Source organism: Poromitra crassiceps, assembly GCF_964638095.1.
Source record: "Poromitra crassiceps genome assembly, chromosome: 1".
In the NCBI taxonomy this organism is placed as follows: Eukaryota; Metazoa; Chordata; class Actinopteri; order Beryciformes; family Melamphaidae; genus Poromitra; species Poromitra crassiceps.
Genome location: NC_139623.1, coordinates 15,754,807 through 15,773,259, shown reverse-complemented (window position 1 = coordinate 15,773,259; position 18,453 = coordinate 15,754,807). Strand labels below are relative to the sequence as shown.

The window sequence follows — 18,453 nt, the reverse complement described above, 5'->3', positions numbered from 1 at the left end:
TTCCAACCAGCCAAGTAGATACATGGGGAAAAAAGTTGCAGAACTGTTGTCAATTTTAATGGTTTTAGTTACACATATATTTACTCACCACGTGGTGACAAAGGGTAAATAACAGCCTTTTCATCTGTCAATAAAGACACTTTCACAATTATGCACAGTGATTTGATTTCAGCCTATATAATTTCTAAAAGTAGATATTAATAATGATCAAACATTTCCATTCATGTAGCTTACAGTATTTATGTTTTTGTTTCAACTACAAACATAATTAAACGTCAACTTGAAACTATGTTTCAACTACCACACACAGCACAATATTTTAGCCTGTTTAGTAAAAAAAAAAAAAAAAAAAAAAAAAATTATTAAAAAAAAAAAAAAAAAAAAATCGATCTCTGGACATATGAATCGATAATCGAAGATTAAAATGAAAATCGATTAAAAATCGGAGAATCGATTTTTTTAACCCAGCCCTATTTACAATACAGCCCGCGCCCCTGTAGTTCCACGGTGGTTAGTATGTAACTACGAGGGAATTGACACTGCTTTGAAATAAAGCCCACGCCTCTGTAGTTACACTGTAGTTACTATGTAACTAAGAGGGAATTGACACTGCTTTGAAATAAAGCCCACACCCCTGTACTTACACTGTAGTTACTATGTAACTAAGAGGGAATTGACACTGCTTTGAAATAAAGCCCACGCCCCTGTACTTACACTGTAATTACTATGTAACTAAGAGGGAATTGACACTGCTTTAGAATACAGCCCACGCCCCTGTACTTACACTGTAATTACTATGTAACTAAGAGGGAATTGACACTGCTTTAGAATACAGCCCGGGCCCCTGTAGTTACCATGTAGTTACAGATGTTAAGATGAAGATGATGTTTTTTTTTTGCATCTGTAACTACAGTTTAACTACAGGGGTGCGGGCTGTATTCTAAAGCAGTCACTCTTAATTCCCTCATAGTTACATAGTAACTACAGGGTGCGGGCTGTATTCTAAAGCAGTCACTCTTAATTCCCTCATAGTTACATAGTAACTACAGGGGCGTGGGCTGTATTCTAATGCTGTGTTAATTTTCTCGTAGTTAGATAGTAACTACACTGTAACTACAGGGGTGTGGTAAAGTCACATCTTGTACCCTGTACTTACCCTGTAAGTACAGATGTGGTACTTACCATGTAAGCACAGATTTGGTACCCTGTACTTACAGGCTAAGTTCACATCTTGTACCCCGTACTTACCCTGTAAGTACAGATTTTGTACCCCATACTTACCCTGTAAGTACAGATTTTGTACCCCATACTTATCCTGTAAGTACAGATCTTGTTACCCTGTACTTACAGGGAAGTTTGCAGGCTGTATTCTTAAGTGTCTAAAGATTTGGATATATTTCAAGAAAAGTGGCAGCAGTGTAGACGCTAGTGTAGAGTGACTAAGCTAATAACCATAAAAGCACAAATAATTGACCAAAATCTCTAAATAAATATACAGTATTTACCCTAATGAGAAAAGGAGCAAAATATTGATTGTTAAAACTGAATAATGACATCACAACAGTCTAATCCTAATGTTAATTTAAAATTAGATATTCCTCTAAATCTGGCTTCAAATGGCCAACATTTTAGAAATAGCTAAATGGATCGATTGGTAGATAAATCAATCAATCATGAGTGGATTCAGCACACATTATCAATCAGGAGTGGATTCAGCACACTCATTGCAGATCTATTCAGACCTTAGGTCTGTTTGTTTAGCCCCCTCAGAATTTTGGCTTGCATGACGCCCCTGCATTTAGGTGTTCCAGTGCTGGGGCCCTAATTAGTGAGTTGGTTGTACCTGTGTTGATCCTGCCTTTTAGACACAAAATGGTGGCTGTGAAAAGGGTCTATTGTTGTAAACAGTCTGAGAGAGAAAAGAAGAAGAGAATAGAGGAGGGAGGGAGGGAGGCAGAGACACAGGAGTGGAGCGGGGCAGCGCGGGGGGAGGGGGTGGTTGGGGGTGAAACAGGTGAGGAGGGAGTAAAGTGCAGTGGGCGGGGCCTCGGCGAGTGGATAGAATGGGAGGGAGGGAGAATGGGAGGGAGGGAGAGAAAAAGCAGATAAGGAGGGAACGAGCGAAAGAATTTTTGAGGAACTGAAAGCAGTGGAGGGCGGTGGGTAGGAAAGGGAGGAGCGCTGAGCGGAGGGTAAGGTTGCACATGAGAAGAGTTGAAAGGAAAGAAAGACAGAATATGAAAGAGAGAACTTAACAGCACATGAGAGAGACAACATAACAGCATAGGTAGAGTTGGTTTCACTCATACCTCACCGCTAATTAGCAGCTTCTCAGCGGGGTGAGCGAAAGGAGAGCAAACAGATAGTAAGAGAGGAGAGCAGAACAAGCAAACTGCAAAGGCAGCTGAGAGCGGGAGAGGGGAATGCAGAAATAACAAAAGGAGGGAAAGACAACGGTTGAAAGTTGACCCGAGGGGTCCGCAGGATTAACTGAGGGAGAGGAACCAAAAGGAGAAACGGCAGTGAAGAGGGAGCTACTGTACTGCAGAGGGAACGTAAGAAGAGTGCAGATACACATTGACAGAGCGGACTGGACTGGACTTGACTCCATGGACTACTGACATCAGCAAAACAAAGGAAGAAGAGAGGGAAAAAAGAGGTCAGCAGAGTGGAGCTTGCCTGCAGCTCGTCTACTATGCAATCAAGACAGCTGGGATAGGACAGACAGACAGCTGGGAGAGGACAGACAGACAACTGGGAGAGGACAGGCAGACAGCTGGGAGAGGACAGCCAGACAACTGGGAGAGGACAGGCAGACAGCTGGGAGAGGACAGACAGACAGCTGGGAGAGGACAGACAGCTACAGGACAGACAGCTGGGATAGGACAGACAGACAGCTACAGGACAGACAGCTGGGATAGGACAGACAGACAGCTACAGGACAGACAGCTGGGATAGGACAGACAGACAGCTGGGACAGACAGACAGCTACAGGACAGACAGCTGGGATAGGATAGACAGCTGGGACAGACAGACAGCTACAGGACAGACAGCTGGGACAGACAGACAGCTACAGGACAGACAGCTGGGATAGGACAGACAGACAGCTGGGACAGACAGACAGCTACAGGACAGACAGCTGGGATAGGACAGACAGACAGCTACAGGACAGACAGACAGCTGTAGGACAGACAGACAGCTGGGATAGGACAGACACAAAGACAGGCAGTCAGTCCACTGTCTCAGCACCATGTTGATGAAGGAGTACCGAATATGTATGCCACTGACTGTGGATGAGGTAAGTGTGTTTGTCTTTCCCACACACACACACACACTCACACACACACTCACACAGTAACTTGACCTATACTACTGTCTTTCCCACACACACACTCACACAGTACTGTAACTTGACCTATACTACTGTCTTTCCCACACACACACTCACACAGTAACTTGACCTATACTACTGTCTTTCCCACACACACACTCACACAGTAACTTGACCTATACTACTGTCTTTCCCACACACACACACACACACAGTAACTTGACCTATACTACTGTCTTTCCCACACACACACAGTAACTTGACCTATACTACTGTCTTTCCCACACACACACCCACACAGTAACTTGACCTATACTACTGTCTTTCCCACACACACACCCACACAGTAACTTGACCTATACTACTGTCTTTCCCACACACACACACACACAGTAACTTGACCTATACTACTGTCTTTCCCACACACACACAGTAACTTGACCTATACTACTGTCTTTCCCACACACACACCCACACAGTAACTTGACCTATACTACTGTCTTTCCCACACTCACACAGTAACTTGACCTATACTACTGTCTTTCCCACACACACACTCACACAGTAACTTGACCTATACTACTGTCTTTCCCACACTCACACAGTAACTTGACCTATACTACTGTCTTTCCCACACACACACACACAGTAACTTGACCTATACTACTGTCTTTCCCACACACACACAGTAACTTGACCTATACTACTGTCTTTCCCACACACACACCCACACAGTAACTTGACCTATACTACTGTCTTTCCCACACTCACACAGTAACTTGACCTATACTACTGTCTTTCCCACACACACACTCACACAGTAACTTGACCTATACTACTGTCTTTCCCACACTCACACAGTAACTTGACCTATACTACTGTCTTTCCCACACACACACTCACACAGTAACTTGACCTATACTACTGTCTTTCCCACACACACACTCACACAGTAACTTGACCTATACTACTGTCTTTCCCACACACACACTCACACAGTAACTTGACCTATACTACTGTCTTTCCCACACACACACTCACACAGTAACTTGACCTATACTACTGTCTTTCCCACACACACACTCACACAGTAACTTGACCTATACTACTGTCTTTCCCACACACACACTCACACAGTAACTTGACCTATACTACTGTCTTTCCCACACACTCACACAGTAACTTGACCTATACTACTGTCTTTCCCACACACACACTCACACAGTAACTTGACCTATACTACTGTCTTTCCCACACACACACTCACACAGTAACTTGACCTATACTACTGTCTTTCCCACACACACACTCACACAGTAACTTGACCTATACTACTGTCTTTCCCACACACACACTCACACAGTAACTTGACCTATACTACTGTCTTTCCCACACACTTACACAGTAACTTGACCTATACTACTGTCTTTCCCACACACACACTCACACAGTAACTTGACCTATACTACTGTCTTTCCCACACACACACTCACACAGTAACTTGACCTATACTACTGTCTTTCCCACACACACACTCACACAGTAACTTGACCTATACTACTGTCTTTCCCACACACACACTCACACAGTAACTTGACCTATACTACTGTCTTTCCCACACACACACACTCACACAGTAACTTGACCTATACTACTGTCTTTCCCACACACACACTCACACAGTAACTTGACCTATACTACTGTCTTTCCCACACACTCACACAGTAACTTGACCTATACTACTGTCTTTCCCACACACACACTCACACAGTAACTTGACCTATACTACTGTCTTTCCCACACACACACTCACACAGTAACTTGACCTATACTACTGTCTTTCCCACACACTCACACAGTAACTTGACCTATACTACTGTCTTTCCCACACACACACTCACACAGTAACTTGACCTATACTACTGTCTTTCCCACACACACACTCACACAGTAACTTGACCTATACTACTGTCTTTCCCACACACACACTCACACAGTAACTTGACCTATACTACTGTCTTTCCCACACACACACTCACACAGTAACTTGACCTATACTACTGTCTTTCCCACACACTCACACAGTAACTTGACCTATACTACTGTCTTTCCCACACTCACACAGTAACTTGACCTATACTACTGTCTTTCCCACACAATCAATGTCAAGAAAGACAGAAACAGGGGAGGTCATTGTATGTGAAAGTGCTGTTAGAAGTTGTAATCTCAAAAGTGTCAAAGTGTTTGATAAGAGAAGTGCCAACAAAGCACATAGACCTCCTGCACTGTAGCTGCTGTATGGGAGCTTGGCACGTCGGGCACTATAGCCCCAATAGGCCGAGCCAATCTGATGGAGCCAACATGCAACACCTGGCCAGCAGCATCATAGCACTGTTGTTGTGTCTAAATTATCTCCCCATCTGTCTCTCTCTGTCTGTTCCCTCGCCTGCTCAAGCATTCCTAATGCTCTTTATACACAAACTAGTCTGGCTGGTTGTGGCTTTAGCTGACCTCAACTCAAACAAAGGCCTGAAGTTTTGCCTGGCAGTTCCAAAACAAAGGAGATCCCGCTATGGGGAAAAGGTGGGTGGATGAAGGAGATATGCACCAGAGTGCCCTTCAAAAAGGAATGTCCTCCTCCTCACTGTGCCATCCTCCCCCTCAATAATATTACCTGTTACCACAACAATGACAGTGATGAATTGCAGTGCAAAATAGGATTTATAGTATCACTGGAGGGCACAGAGATGCTTGTGCTTACAGCCAATCCCCGTCCACCTGAAGATAATGAGTGAGTGAAGCTTATTTGAGGTAGTATCAACTTGTGGCAGTTACTATGACCATCAAAATGATCATGTACATAATGTAATATCAACTAGAACGGCCGCACCGTGGATATATGCCTCCGCCAACAAGTGAGCAGTCGACATCCATGTCTGTCCAGACTTTGACTTTTGAGCCAAATGTGAAGAAATTCTGTTAAGGTGTTACTGAGATATGGCATTACCGATTTTGAAAATTGCATTCATGAGGTCACAGTGACCTTGACCTTTGACCATCAAAATGTAGTCAGTTCATCCTTGAGTCCAAGTGGATGTTTGAGGCAGATTAGATAGAGCTTGGAAATGGTGTTCGTGAGGTCACAGTGACCTTACCCTTTGCCCTTTGACCACCAAAATCGAATTAGTTCATCCTAGAGTCCAAGTGGAGGTTTGAGGCAAATTTGATTAAATTCCGTCAAGGCGTTCCTGAATCCTGAGATATCGCGTTAACGAGCATGAAACGAGCGGTCGTGAGGTCACAGTGACCTTGACCTTTGATCACCAAAATCTAGTCAGTTCATCCTTGCGTGCAAGTCGACGTTTGAGCCAAATTTGATAAAATTCCATCAAGACGTTCCTCAGATAGCGCGTTAACGAACATGGGACGGACGGACAGACAACCCGAATCCAATGCTCGCCGGCGGAGGCATAATGAGTCCAGGCCATATACAGTGTAAAGGTCTTTGCACACACAGTCCGATTGTTTTCGTATGCATGTTTTTTCAGAATCAGAATCAGAATCAGAATCAGAATCAGAATCAGAATCACTTTAATCCGTCAGCTCGCAAAAATCTATTGACTGATGCGGAAAAACGCAGAAAATCGAACCTCGTCCGAAAACTTAAATGATGGACGTAATTGTCGGACTCGGTGTGTCAATGATGATTGACACAAATGAGGTCGTATTCTTTTTTTTCCGTGCGTCAATTTCGGACGAAAATACGGACTTGGTGTGCAAAAGCTATTACCCTTGCCCTAATGTTAAAGGGAAATACGGTTTAATTTTAGGATTTGAAATATACGGTAGCTTATTATTCCTATACTGTGATACAGTTTGGCCTGTAACTACTGTTAACGTCTGTTTCTGCTTGTCCATTGCCCAACCTGTAATCTCACAGTAATGAACACCTCAAAAGGCTTAAGCCTAATTTATACTTATTGGAAAGTGTCGCTCAACACATGGTCGCCGACAATAAATAAAGTGTCGCTCATGTTGCTGCATTTATGCTTCTCTCCTCGGCTCAACGGTCACGTGACACTCGAACGCTTCAGAGAACTAGTGCAGACAGTGAAACCATGTCGGAGGCTAGATGTAACGTAGCCTACTTGGCTGCAGCCGCATATAACGACACACAGGACACAACTCACCTCCTCTCTCTCTGGGAAGTTTGTCACAATGTTCTTTGTAATTTTCACAAAGTCATACGTCAAGGACATCCTGATAAAAATAGCGGGGACACGTTCATTAATTTCATTTCAGCAAAAACCAAAACAAGGAAGTCAAGCCCGCGTGCCGTCTATATCAAGCCCCCAGGAATAGCGCTGGGCTGTGAAGCCACTTGAACATGGTGGCGAAGCTCTGTATTGCAAGTCACGTGACGCCATGCAGCCCAGAAAGGAAAATTCCCATCCACTTGCATGGGGACCCCGGCAGCTGTTAAACCCAGGGGAATTTTTTCCGGGTGTCACTCAAAGTATAAAACGACTCTTTTAATGATCAAATAATTTTTTATGGGGCATTTTTTCTTCAGAAGCCACTAAGAGCCGTATACGGGTGTATTTTCTTCTTTTAATACATCCATGGGTGGGAGGGGTGGGAGACGTCATGGAATACGTCATGGCACGCATGCGCACTTCGCCTTGGGCTGCATGGTCAGGAAGTAAAACCAGGAAGAAAAACCCCCCATGATGACTTCATGCGCCAGTGAGCAGCCTCCGTCCGAATGCATGGGTGGGCGTGGCTCGTCCCCTATCCAGTTCTTTTAATACATCCATGGTCTATATAGCCAATCACACTTGCGCGACACTATGTGACGTAGTCAGCGACACTAGACATTTCACTAGGTAGCAGACACCTCTCGCAGACACTTGAAAGTGTCGACTCAAGCCCTCATTTCTGTCGGCGACGGTTTCAAAAGTGTCGCCAGACAAAGCATAAATTGGGCTGTAATATTACAGGACTGGTGATTTGAGATTAGGAATGCAGCGGTATGAGTTTTTGACGGTATGATATATTTTTAAATAACAGTTTGCTGAATTGTGGGCTGAGAAAAAATAGACATGTTAATGTAACCTACATCTGTAATGACAATTAACTGTGGCAAATATGTGTGTGCTTTAGTAATATATACTACTATTCTTATAAATGTAAACAATTTAGTTAATCTAATTAATTTGATGTAAAACTAAAACATAATAATATCAAAAAAATGCTTCTCTTTTGTAAAATAGGGTGGACACAAATAATGATTTTTTCAATGTTAATGCTGTGTGTGTGTGTGTGTGTGTGTGTGTGTGTGTGTCTCTCTCTCTCTCTCTCTCAAACACACACACACACACACTCTGTCTCACCTAGTACACACACAGCCTCTGTCCCTGTGCTCTGTGCTGAGCAGCGCTTCTCTGTGTGTGTGTGTGTGTGTGTGTGTGTGTGTGTGTGTGTCTCTCTCTCTCTCTCTCTCTCTCTCTCGCACACACACACACACACACACACACACAGACACAGACACAGATGCAGGTACATTTTCTGGTTTGGAACGTATTACACATTAGAAAAATCTGACTCATCTTCATTGTCAGCAGAGCAGCTTGTACATCAGGATGACATCACGTATTCAAGTCTTTTCTTACTGGCTTTTATCTTTGATAAAAAAGAAAAAGGAGGGGGGGTCATGTGAAAGTGCCATTAGAAGTCGTAATCTGGAAAGTAACATTGGTAAAGAAAAGAAAGAATGTTGCTCATTGTGTAAGTTGAAAGAGAAACTAATAGTGCAGTTTTGAATGTTAAAATGTTATTAGAAGTTGTACTGTAATCTTGAAAGTGATAGTAAACAGAGGTTTGGGCGTTCCCTGTGCCAAAATAGGCATTCCAGCGCAATGTGTCAAAACTCTACGCCAGGCGTACGCCTGAGCGCAGACAGTATTCTCCGCGCAGTGCAGGAAATCCTCGCTTGGATAGGCCTACATTACGCACGGCTCGCACGCGGACACACTTCCCTCCTCAGAATGCCACGTTGATTTTCAACTAACCTACACTGCAGAAAAAAACACACCTTGATTTAAAAATGAGAATTTGTTTGTCATGGTTTTGTGCCAAAAAGCAGGAGTCTGTGTGTAGCGTGGGGAGGGGTGCTTTTAAGTGTTCGGCTAGTGTGCCGGGTTCTGGAGGGGGATCTCCCCGGAGAAGGTATGAGCTGGGCCGGGTAGGCAGGCCGGGTGGGTCGGTGCACAAGGTGGGTAGAGAGGCACTGAGACAGCGCTGTGCGCGGTCCCAGGGATCAAGATCAGTTTCTGGCAGCAAATCACTTTTTGACACAACGCCAGCCAGTAGGCTATACAGTAACCTCTCTCCCTGCAATTGCACCATGCAACAATAGCTTAACCCGAGTGGACAATTCTGGTATAGGCTATTGAAATCGGCTAGAATTAAAATCTCACACATCCCTACCCTATTAAAGAAACTAATATTTTTAAATGTGTATGTTATAGCCTATATGAGCGAAACAACTAATTAATAGGCTACTAATTACAAAAGCATCAATTTTCGTTACGAATCCGAACTGGTTCATCCTCCAATTCTCTCCCTCTCTCATTCTCTCCCCCCTTTCTCTCTCTGACTCTCTCCCTCTCTCTTTTCTCTCTCTCTCTCTCTCTCTCTCTCTCAGCGCAAAACGGGTGCTAACGCAAAATTACTGCAGAGGTTTTCAAAGTGGGAGGCGGGCCTCCCCAGAGGGGCTCCAAGCAGTTTCATGGGAGGCTCAGTGAGTGGAAGTGAAAAAATATTAGAAAGGAGATCACATAGAATAGCCTAAATCAGTGGTTCTCAAATGGAGGTCCCGGGACCCCCAGGGGTCCTTGAGGGGGTTCCAGGGGGTCCCCAGCCAAAAGGGGGGTAATTCATTTTCGCTTACTATTTTGGTCATGGGTTTTATACACTTTCTGTAATAAAACATCTAAAAGCATCAATCTTATTATCATAAGGGGGACCATGGGACAAAATCCTATCAAACGGGGGTCCGTGGTCTAATCTTTGTCAGTTTAGGGGTCCCTCATGTGGAAACAATTTAGAACCACTGGCCTAAATGTCTGATTTGGTTAAATAGATAGTTCGGAAATACAGTAGTTTGGGGGAATTTTACTGTTTTTCACTTTCCCAGAGTCAGAAACTAATAATGCCTTCAAACAGAGCTTTTTATGTATTTTATGTATGTCAAACTGTATCAGGCTATCTTGGCTCATTTGTTGATTGTTTATGGGATCAAATAACACAATCATGATCCCATCATAGGCTTCCAGAAATTGAGCGAGGGGGCACCTTTTTCCAAGCTTTGTCTGGGGAGAGGCCCACAGTTTCAGACTTTGAAAACCTCGGCTGTAGTAGCTGTATGGCAACTTGGCACATCTGGCAGTGAGGTTTGTACTGTAATTTTCTTTTTTTATAGCTTTATTTATTATTTATACAGGGGGAGTCTCATTGAGAGCAAAGCTCTCTTTTTCAGGAGCGCCCTGTTCACACTCACACACACATTCACACCTGGAAGCTGACCAGTACAACCACAGTCTGATCTAATGGATACTGATCAGCTCTACTGGAGCGGTTGGGGCCTTGCTCAAGGGCACCTCAGTGGTGGTAATGAGGGAGGGGCTTGCGCTGCTTGTTCACTTTTCCCCACCCAGATTTATTCTGCCGGTCCCGGGGATTGAACTGACGACCTTCAGGTCACAAGCTCGTTTCTCTAACCACCACTGCCCACATAATAATGTTAAAGAGGAATACTGCTTGATTTTAGGATTGAAATATAGATTATTATACGATACTTTCCTGCCGACTGGACAACTACAGGTAGGACGCTTTGCGGTGGTGGTTTTAGCGTAACCTATGTGGGGTTTGGTGTAACCTATGTGGGATTCGAAATAACGAAGGTTATGCCAAACCCCACATAGGTTACGCTAAAACCACCACCGCAAAGCGTCCTACCTGTAGTTGTCCAGTCGGCAGGAAAGTATCGCGGGACTTCACGAGACTTGGTGACCGAGATCACGTTTGAGGTAATTTGATCCCTGTGTGACTCCTGGAAATGGCCTGGGGCGAAATATCACTCTGGTGGATGTTGAGGGCAGGGCCGCTGGAAGTCATTTTAAGCAGGGGGTGCTGGGAGGAAGGGACTCTCGGTGGGGCCCGCAAGGGCCCCGCCGAAAAAAAATTTGACGTTTTTTTTTTTACATTTTTTTGCCATATTTAGAGGAATATCTCATTTTAAATTAACATTAGGATACTGTTGTGATGTAATTATTCAGTATTTTCTCCTTTTCTCACTCATTCAGAGCAAAGAGGGAGATATATAGCATGATGACAATGCTCTATATCTCCCTATTTGCTCTGAATACACCAGTTAACATGACACAGACTTAACATGATAGAAATATTATCAGCAAACTTAATGACTAGACTAATTATTCTGATCTGAATGGCATACAGTATATCAATAAACATTGACTCCTCTCTTTGCTGTATAGTGGGAGGTGCATTTTTGAGTAGGCTATTAAAATAGCATGTCAAGTTCACATTTCTTTATTGCCAGATTAAACAATTCGTATTGGTTGTTGGTTGGTTCAACACAACATGTGCGCGCATGCGCGCTTCTTCTTCTTCTCTAGCCTACAAGCATGTAACTTCCTTGATTGTTATTGTTGATAATTCTATTTAAATAGGCTAAATTTTCATTTCCCGAAACATTCTTAAACAAGAAAGGAACATAGTGCACTGCAAAATATTTTTAATTACATTTGTAAAAAAAAAAGAAAAAAAAAAAAATTTTTTTGAAAAAATCTAGGGGGTGCTGCAGCACCTGCAGCACCCCTACTTCCCGCGGCGCTGGTTGAGGGATCACATTATGACGATATTTGGGGAAAACGGGAATAAAAATAGCTATTTAGATGCAGGAAAGACAGGCTCACACTTGGCCCAAATCAGCTCCATTTTACAACTGACTTGGACGCTATTGATCTCAAAACAACGCTAGGACGGCCAGAAACGCCGCGGACATCGCTGGGTGAGTGGTCAAATCATAATTATTGCCAGGAGATGGGTCCAGGTTAAAAAAAAACTAAATTCTCCTTTAATTGATTTGGTTAATTGGCAGTTGATTTTTCATGTCTATGGAAAACAATGCCATTGGATTGAGTTTATGCGTGTGTAGCAGTGCCCAATTCAGCCTCCCTCTTTTTGAAGCCTATGTGGAAATTGCATTCTTTCAAATGGCCAGTGGGGGGCACAGTTTGTATAGCACTCCCCAGGAACATGCATTCAACTCTATGGGAAACGAGCCAACTGCTCTCTTGGTCTATGTCTTAAATAAACACTTTCCAAATGAGATATGGTCTGAAAAAACAATTTCAAGTCTTTTTCATGCGCTCCCGTCCTCAGTTTTCTAAATTATAGCCCCATTTCGAGGAAAATAGACGATATACATCATGGGATAATAAGAACAGTAATACTTCCGACCAGTAGAGGCAGCAATGTGCCGCAAGGCATCTAGTCTGTGGAAAATAACACGAATAAGAAATTCGTTAAGCAACCTAGCAACCAATGCTAGCAGATAGCAAGTGATAGTTTATCAAATTATCAGAAAATAGCGTTACTTTGTGATATTTTAATAATGTTAGTAGACACACGTAACTGTATAGATACCATACATGTAACGTGACGCTCATAACATGGCGGACCATTTAACGTTATCTAACGGTATGTAAAGTAACGTTACATGCTCTGCCCATGTTACACAGCAAGCGTCATAATGGTCATAAGGTTATGTAACGTAACATAACATCACAAGTTTTTGCAGACTTGAATGCTGTTGGTCGTTTGTTCAATTTGCTCTTCTGTATGGTATTGGACATTTAAAGATGATACACACTTGTCTTGAGGCCAAGCGCAGCAATTTAATGTGTCGCCCTTATTTTAAAACATACTTTATCCGATCGATAGAACTCATAGGTAACCATTTCACAGCAGTCCAGCCCATGGTGGGAAAGGAACCATTCTGCAAGTTTGAATTATATCGAAATATATGTTGCATGGTGTAGCCTGTGTAATGTATGCCGAATTGTTACAAATAACCATATTTCAATCAATATAAAGCATTAGTTGATTTGAAGCAGTCGGTTGGTTCTCCATCTTCACATTCTTCTTCCTCTCGTCATCTGGTCCAAGCTGGTTCACTCGACATCAACGATCTTTATATCACATCTTATTAACCAACATGCCTACTCTGACCAGAAAAACTAATGGGCTCGTTCTGTGATATTTGCGGTACATTCGAGTACATGATTTACCTTAGTACATAGCCTACACAACAAGGATATCTTTATTGGCAATGTTTATTGACAAAAGCACACTGGCAGATACATATACCAAATGGTTCAAAGTAAATCTCTCAAAGTATCAAATCTGTCAGCATTGCAGTCTATGGTCAGCATTTGGCTTGTTTTATTGCAATATTGTAGGTTGAACAACTGATGATCAGCAATATTCTCGCAGTATTATGTTAACGTTACCATTATAAGCTCAGGAGAGCAGAAAATTATATAATGAGCCATGCACATGGGTATTAAAACGTAGCATTAATTTTCACAAGTCCTTTGATCAGGGGGCAATGTGCCTCTGTTGTGTTTTGCTGCTCCTGCTCCATCATGGTACTCCGGCATTCATCCCTTGAAGAAATAAACGACACAGTGTTATATTAATCACATTAATGCCACCAAATTTCAGTTACAGTCATAGCAACGGTGCAACCTTGCTCGTATGTTTACGTTAGCACACGATGCTAATCGAGCTAGCGTTAGCTAACAAACATGAGCATCACTCAAACAGTCCAACGTAGCAGAGCACCAAGTACGCGATCAAATCCACATCAGTTATAAAGTTTAGAGTTTACCCATAGATATAATATCAAGTATACCAAGCACAATACCAGGTATAATAGCAGTTTACCTTGTGGAGGCTTAGCAGTAGCTAGCAGGCTGGAGGCTCACACCACACCATGGTCTCTTGGCCAGGCCCCGGACAAGACGGTGGTCGGCTGGCTGGACTGCTACTCGCCCATACCTTCGGGCTAAAAGTTATTATATATTTTGTTTTTCTGGACAATTTCACCACTACAACCAGCCAGCTAGCGAGCTAGCAAGCTAGCAATCAGAAGCGAACAACAAGATGGCAGTCACTCCCCCGGCAGCCGCCCCCTCTCCCCGTACTTCCGTGTAGCATTAAATCAATTCAACCAATCAACGATGAGCAGGAAGCGGGAGATTCAAGCCTCATTTTCTGTTATCAAACCCAAATGGGCTCAATTTATCCAGATCTATTATACTATCAATGTTGTGTAGACATAATTATCTTTCACTTGTATTTATATTTGGGCTTATTAATCTTGTAATATGTCATATTAGAGCAGTTGGTAGATTGATTTCCCGGGGCTGCTATATTCAGCTTATTGAGAGTGAGATTTGTATCAGGAGGTCATGGTGTGAGAGACGCAGTGTGCTGCCAGCCACAAGTCTCCTCAACTATAGTGCAAATCATCAGGATCTTTTTCAGGGATAATTTTGGCTCTTAATAGCGCTGCCTATGGGCCTACATTAGTAGTTATCTATTCAAATAGTTGCTAATTATCTATTCTATTGTACAGTATGTCTATTTTTATTTGATAAGCCTATGTAAAGAATTATTGCACCGTTTAAAATAATCCATGGTCTATGTTGTAGGCAAGCATAGGCCTGGAGAGTAGATGGTTGTATGTCTGTGGAGGCGGACATCAGTCTAGCCAAGGCCATTTGTGTTGTAGGCTAGAGAAAATGAAATGTGGCACATAGAGTTTTTCTGTGGCACATCCAGTGTCTTTTTTTCTGGCTCCGCTAGAGCTTTGGAACTTATTAGATGCAAAATCTGCCTCCTTTTCATTGTGAGTGGAGCAGCTTGTACAGTACATCAGAATGACATATTCAAGTCATTTCTCTCATGGCTTTTAACATTGGTATAAAAAAAGAAGAAGAAAAAGGTTGTTCATTAATACTGTATGGCCATGAGGTGTACTGTAGCTCCCTTTAAATCCTATCTTTCATTTCCAGTTCAACTCTTGACATCACATTGACACTATCTGCAGTCTCCACCCCACCACCATGAGCTATTAGCCCTGCTCATACACACACTGCAGCTCTCTTTGAAAGGCAGGAGGAGGAAACTACAAGGCAAACATTGTCAATGTTTTTCTAGGTTTCACATCACACATCACTTATCACTGCCCTTCAGGGTGCATAATAGTGATTTAAGGTCAGATAAGTATTCTTTCAACGTATTACTAAGATTAGCTTTCAGGAAGGTGAACTGACTCCAAACCTGTGTCTGGGAGGAGACCACTAATAGTCTCAGGTCTGCGTATAAAAGCATCCATCTCTATGATTAATTATGTTGTGAATACCCAATAGGTAAATATTGAATGTTGACATTCCACAGTAATTGGAAGAAGAAGGAGGAGTGTCACCATGTCAGCACACTACAGTGAAGGATGGCAAGCTGATCTCTCCCCTCCTCTTCCTCTTCCTTCCTCCCCCTCTTTTGCACTTTCTTATTTTTAATTAAAAAGGATCCTTTATTGTCAAATTGTCAAAATAAGGAAACAAATGTAATTACATTCACTACAGAACAATTATAATGGTCAAAGCAGAACAATTTAGGTGTATATACGGTGTCATTCCTTATTTATCATAATAATGATAATAAAAACAACTTTAAAAACAAACTTTACAAAAGTGCTTCGCCATCAAGTCAAACAAAAGACATAGAAACAAGGTCTAGAAGATGATGGCGGCAATAGTGGAGAAAATAAGTATTATTGGATAAACATTTATCCAGTAGTCACTGCCAAGGAAGGTTTCTGGAGAGCCAAAGACAATGCAGTACTTGCCATGTGAAATCTTATGATCAATGTCCATGTCTTTCCCAGCACACGCAGCAGAGATGCCTTTGGATTTCAACTGTTGTACTTGATCCTCCATTATCGATAACAGCGGACAGACAACTATAACTATTCCATCAACTGGCCATTTGTTTGAAAAGTAAAGCTTCTGTATTGGCTTAAAATATGTGATATTGTGAATCCGCGATGTTTCTGCAATAACTTCTTTAAAAACTTTTAAAGAAGTTATTTTGTTTTGTTGTTTGCCGTTTTAGTTTCTTATTCGCTGTGTCTGATTCTCAAGTGAATGAGCTATTTTCCACTGCTTGTTTCCTGTCTAGGGCGGGCTCTAGGCCGGAAACAGGCCGGGTGACAAAATCACTTGTAAACGGAGGACAGGCTCTTTCTCACCGAGAAGAGCCTGGTGATGCGAGGTTACTAGGCAGGATCTTTTCTTAATGAAAACACACCCATCTTCTCAGCCTAAAGCACATAGTGGGGCTGCCACAGAGAAGAGAGTCCCATCCCCACTAATTGAGACTCCACTCGCCCTTATTGGCCAAATGAGATGTTAGCATCAGATACTGTACATGATGGTCACTGGCAGGAAATCTTCACATGCAGTAAGTGAACATTCAAAGCACAAAGCTCGCTCCTCAGCGGCAGTGAAAACTGGACTCGGCAACGATGGCAGAACTTGCTGCCAAAACATTTTCTTCACTAGCTTCAGCAGCCGCTGACAGGAGGGAATTTAGGTGTGAGGAGTGTGCAGTTTACTGATGTCACGTAATGCTTTTTGGGTACTTAAGTCCTCAAGATTCAAACGGTTACCTCTCGCTGCCATTTGTGGCTGCCAATGTGCGAAATTGCCTAGAGCAGCTTTTGGTCTGCAGTAGATTTACTTATAGGACTGACCAGAAAGTCCTTGCTCACGGATCTAAGGTTGCACACAAGCTCAAGAGTGGTTAAGGTGTCCGGGATAAACCTGGGGGCCAAACTGATGCATTTAGTATAGTTTGCCAATTTCCTCCATGTATATGTCAACAATCAACAAACAACATTTTGAATGAAACTAACATTGCACTTAACATTGCACTCCCTCTCTCTTTCATTTCTCCCCCCTCTCTTCCGGCTTCATTTTTCTCACCTCAACTTTCTCATTCACTTCACCCCCACCCCTCCTTACCACCACCCAACCCCACCTGCACCACCACCCCCCTTCCTAAATGTGTCCTCGGGCTCCAGTATAGGATCGGGCAGCTGTACATGATCAGCAAGCACAGTAGTGAGCAGAGCGGAGGTGGAGAAGGGGTGGAGGTGGTGACGAATGAGCCAGACACGCACCCCCAGCACGGCCCAGGACAGCTGACCGAGAAGCGTATCTACCTTAGCAGGTAGAGGGCACACTCACATTGTATTTACTCTACTTGTTGTGAGGGCATTCATTGAAATCTCTAAATTTAACCCCTACCTCAACCTAAACCTAATCCAAATCTTAATTCTAAATCCAAGCCCTAATCCATACAGTATTTTCTTTTTAAATCTTGAAGACGTAAGAGGACTGGCAGGGGTTTTATCATCTTTCTATCCTTGTAAGGCCATTGGTCCTTAAAAGTAAAGATATCTGCAGGAACACACACAAACACAGCAACTGCAGCATTATTCAGGGGCACGGTGGCTCAGTGGTAGAGCTGTCGCCTCACAGTCAGAAGGTCCTGAGTTCGATTCTCGCCTGGGACACTGTGGGCGCTGTGGTTGTGTTCCCCCCCATATCTTCAGTGCCTACTGCCCAGGTGGGGTATCTCGTCATAAGGGCCTTTCTCTCTGTGTGGAGTTTGCATGTTCTCCCCGTGCTCCCCCAGGGGGTTCCTCCGTATATAACCCCCCCACTAAAAACATGCAGAAGATCAGATCGTCATCGTCATCCGACCAGTGACGACAACACCCGAAGTTGGTCCCCGGGCGCTGTACGAGAAAGCGACCACTGCTCCTGGCCTGCCCCCCGGAGGAAAGGACAAGCCTGGATGGGTTAAATGCAGAGGACACTTTTCACCCGCCACCGTCAGCATGAGTGTGTTGTGGCCGCATGCATGTGTTGTGGTGTTCGTGTGACAATAAAAGACGGGGC

The 18,453-nt window shown here is 43.2% G+C and overlaps 1 protein-coding gene across 1 annotated transcript in view; it reads left to right on the top strand.

The window, feature by feature from the left end:
- Positions 1-2,149: 2,149 nt before the first annotated feature.
- Positions 2,150-18,453, top strand: part of pitpnc1b (phosphatidylinositol transfer protein cytoplasmic 1b) — a 31,529-nt gene continuing 15,225 nt past the window's right edge. The window contains exons 1-2 of the mRNA XM_083635606.1: positions 2,150-3,298; positions 17,571-17,719. Coding sequence (XP_083491732.1) covers positions 3,251-3,298; positions 17,571-17,719 — 197 coding nt within the window. The 5' untranslated portion in view covers positions 2,150-3,250. The remainder of the gene's footprint in view (positions 3,299-17,570; positions 17,720-18,453) is intronic.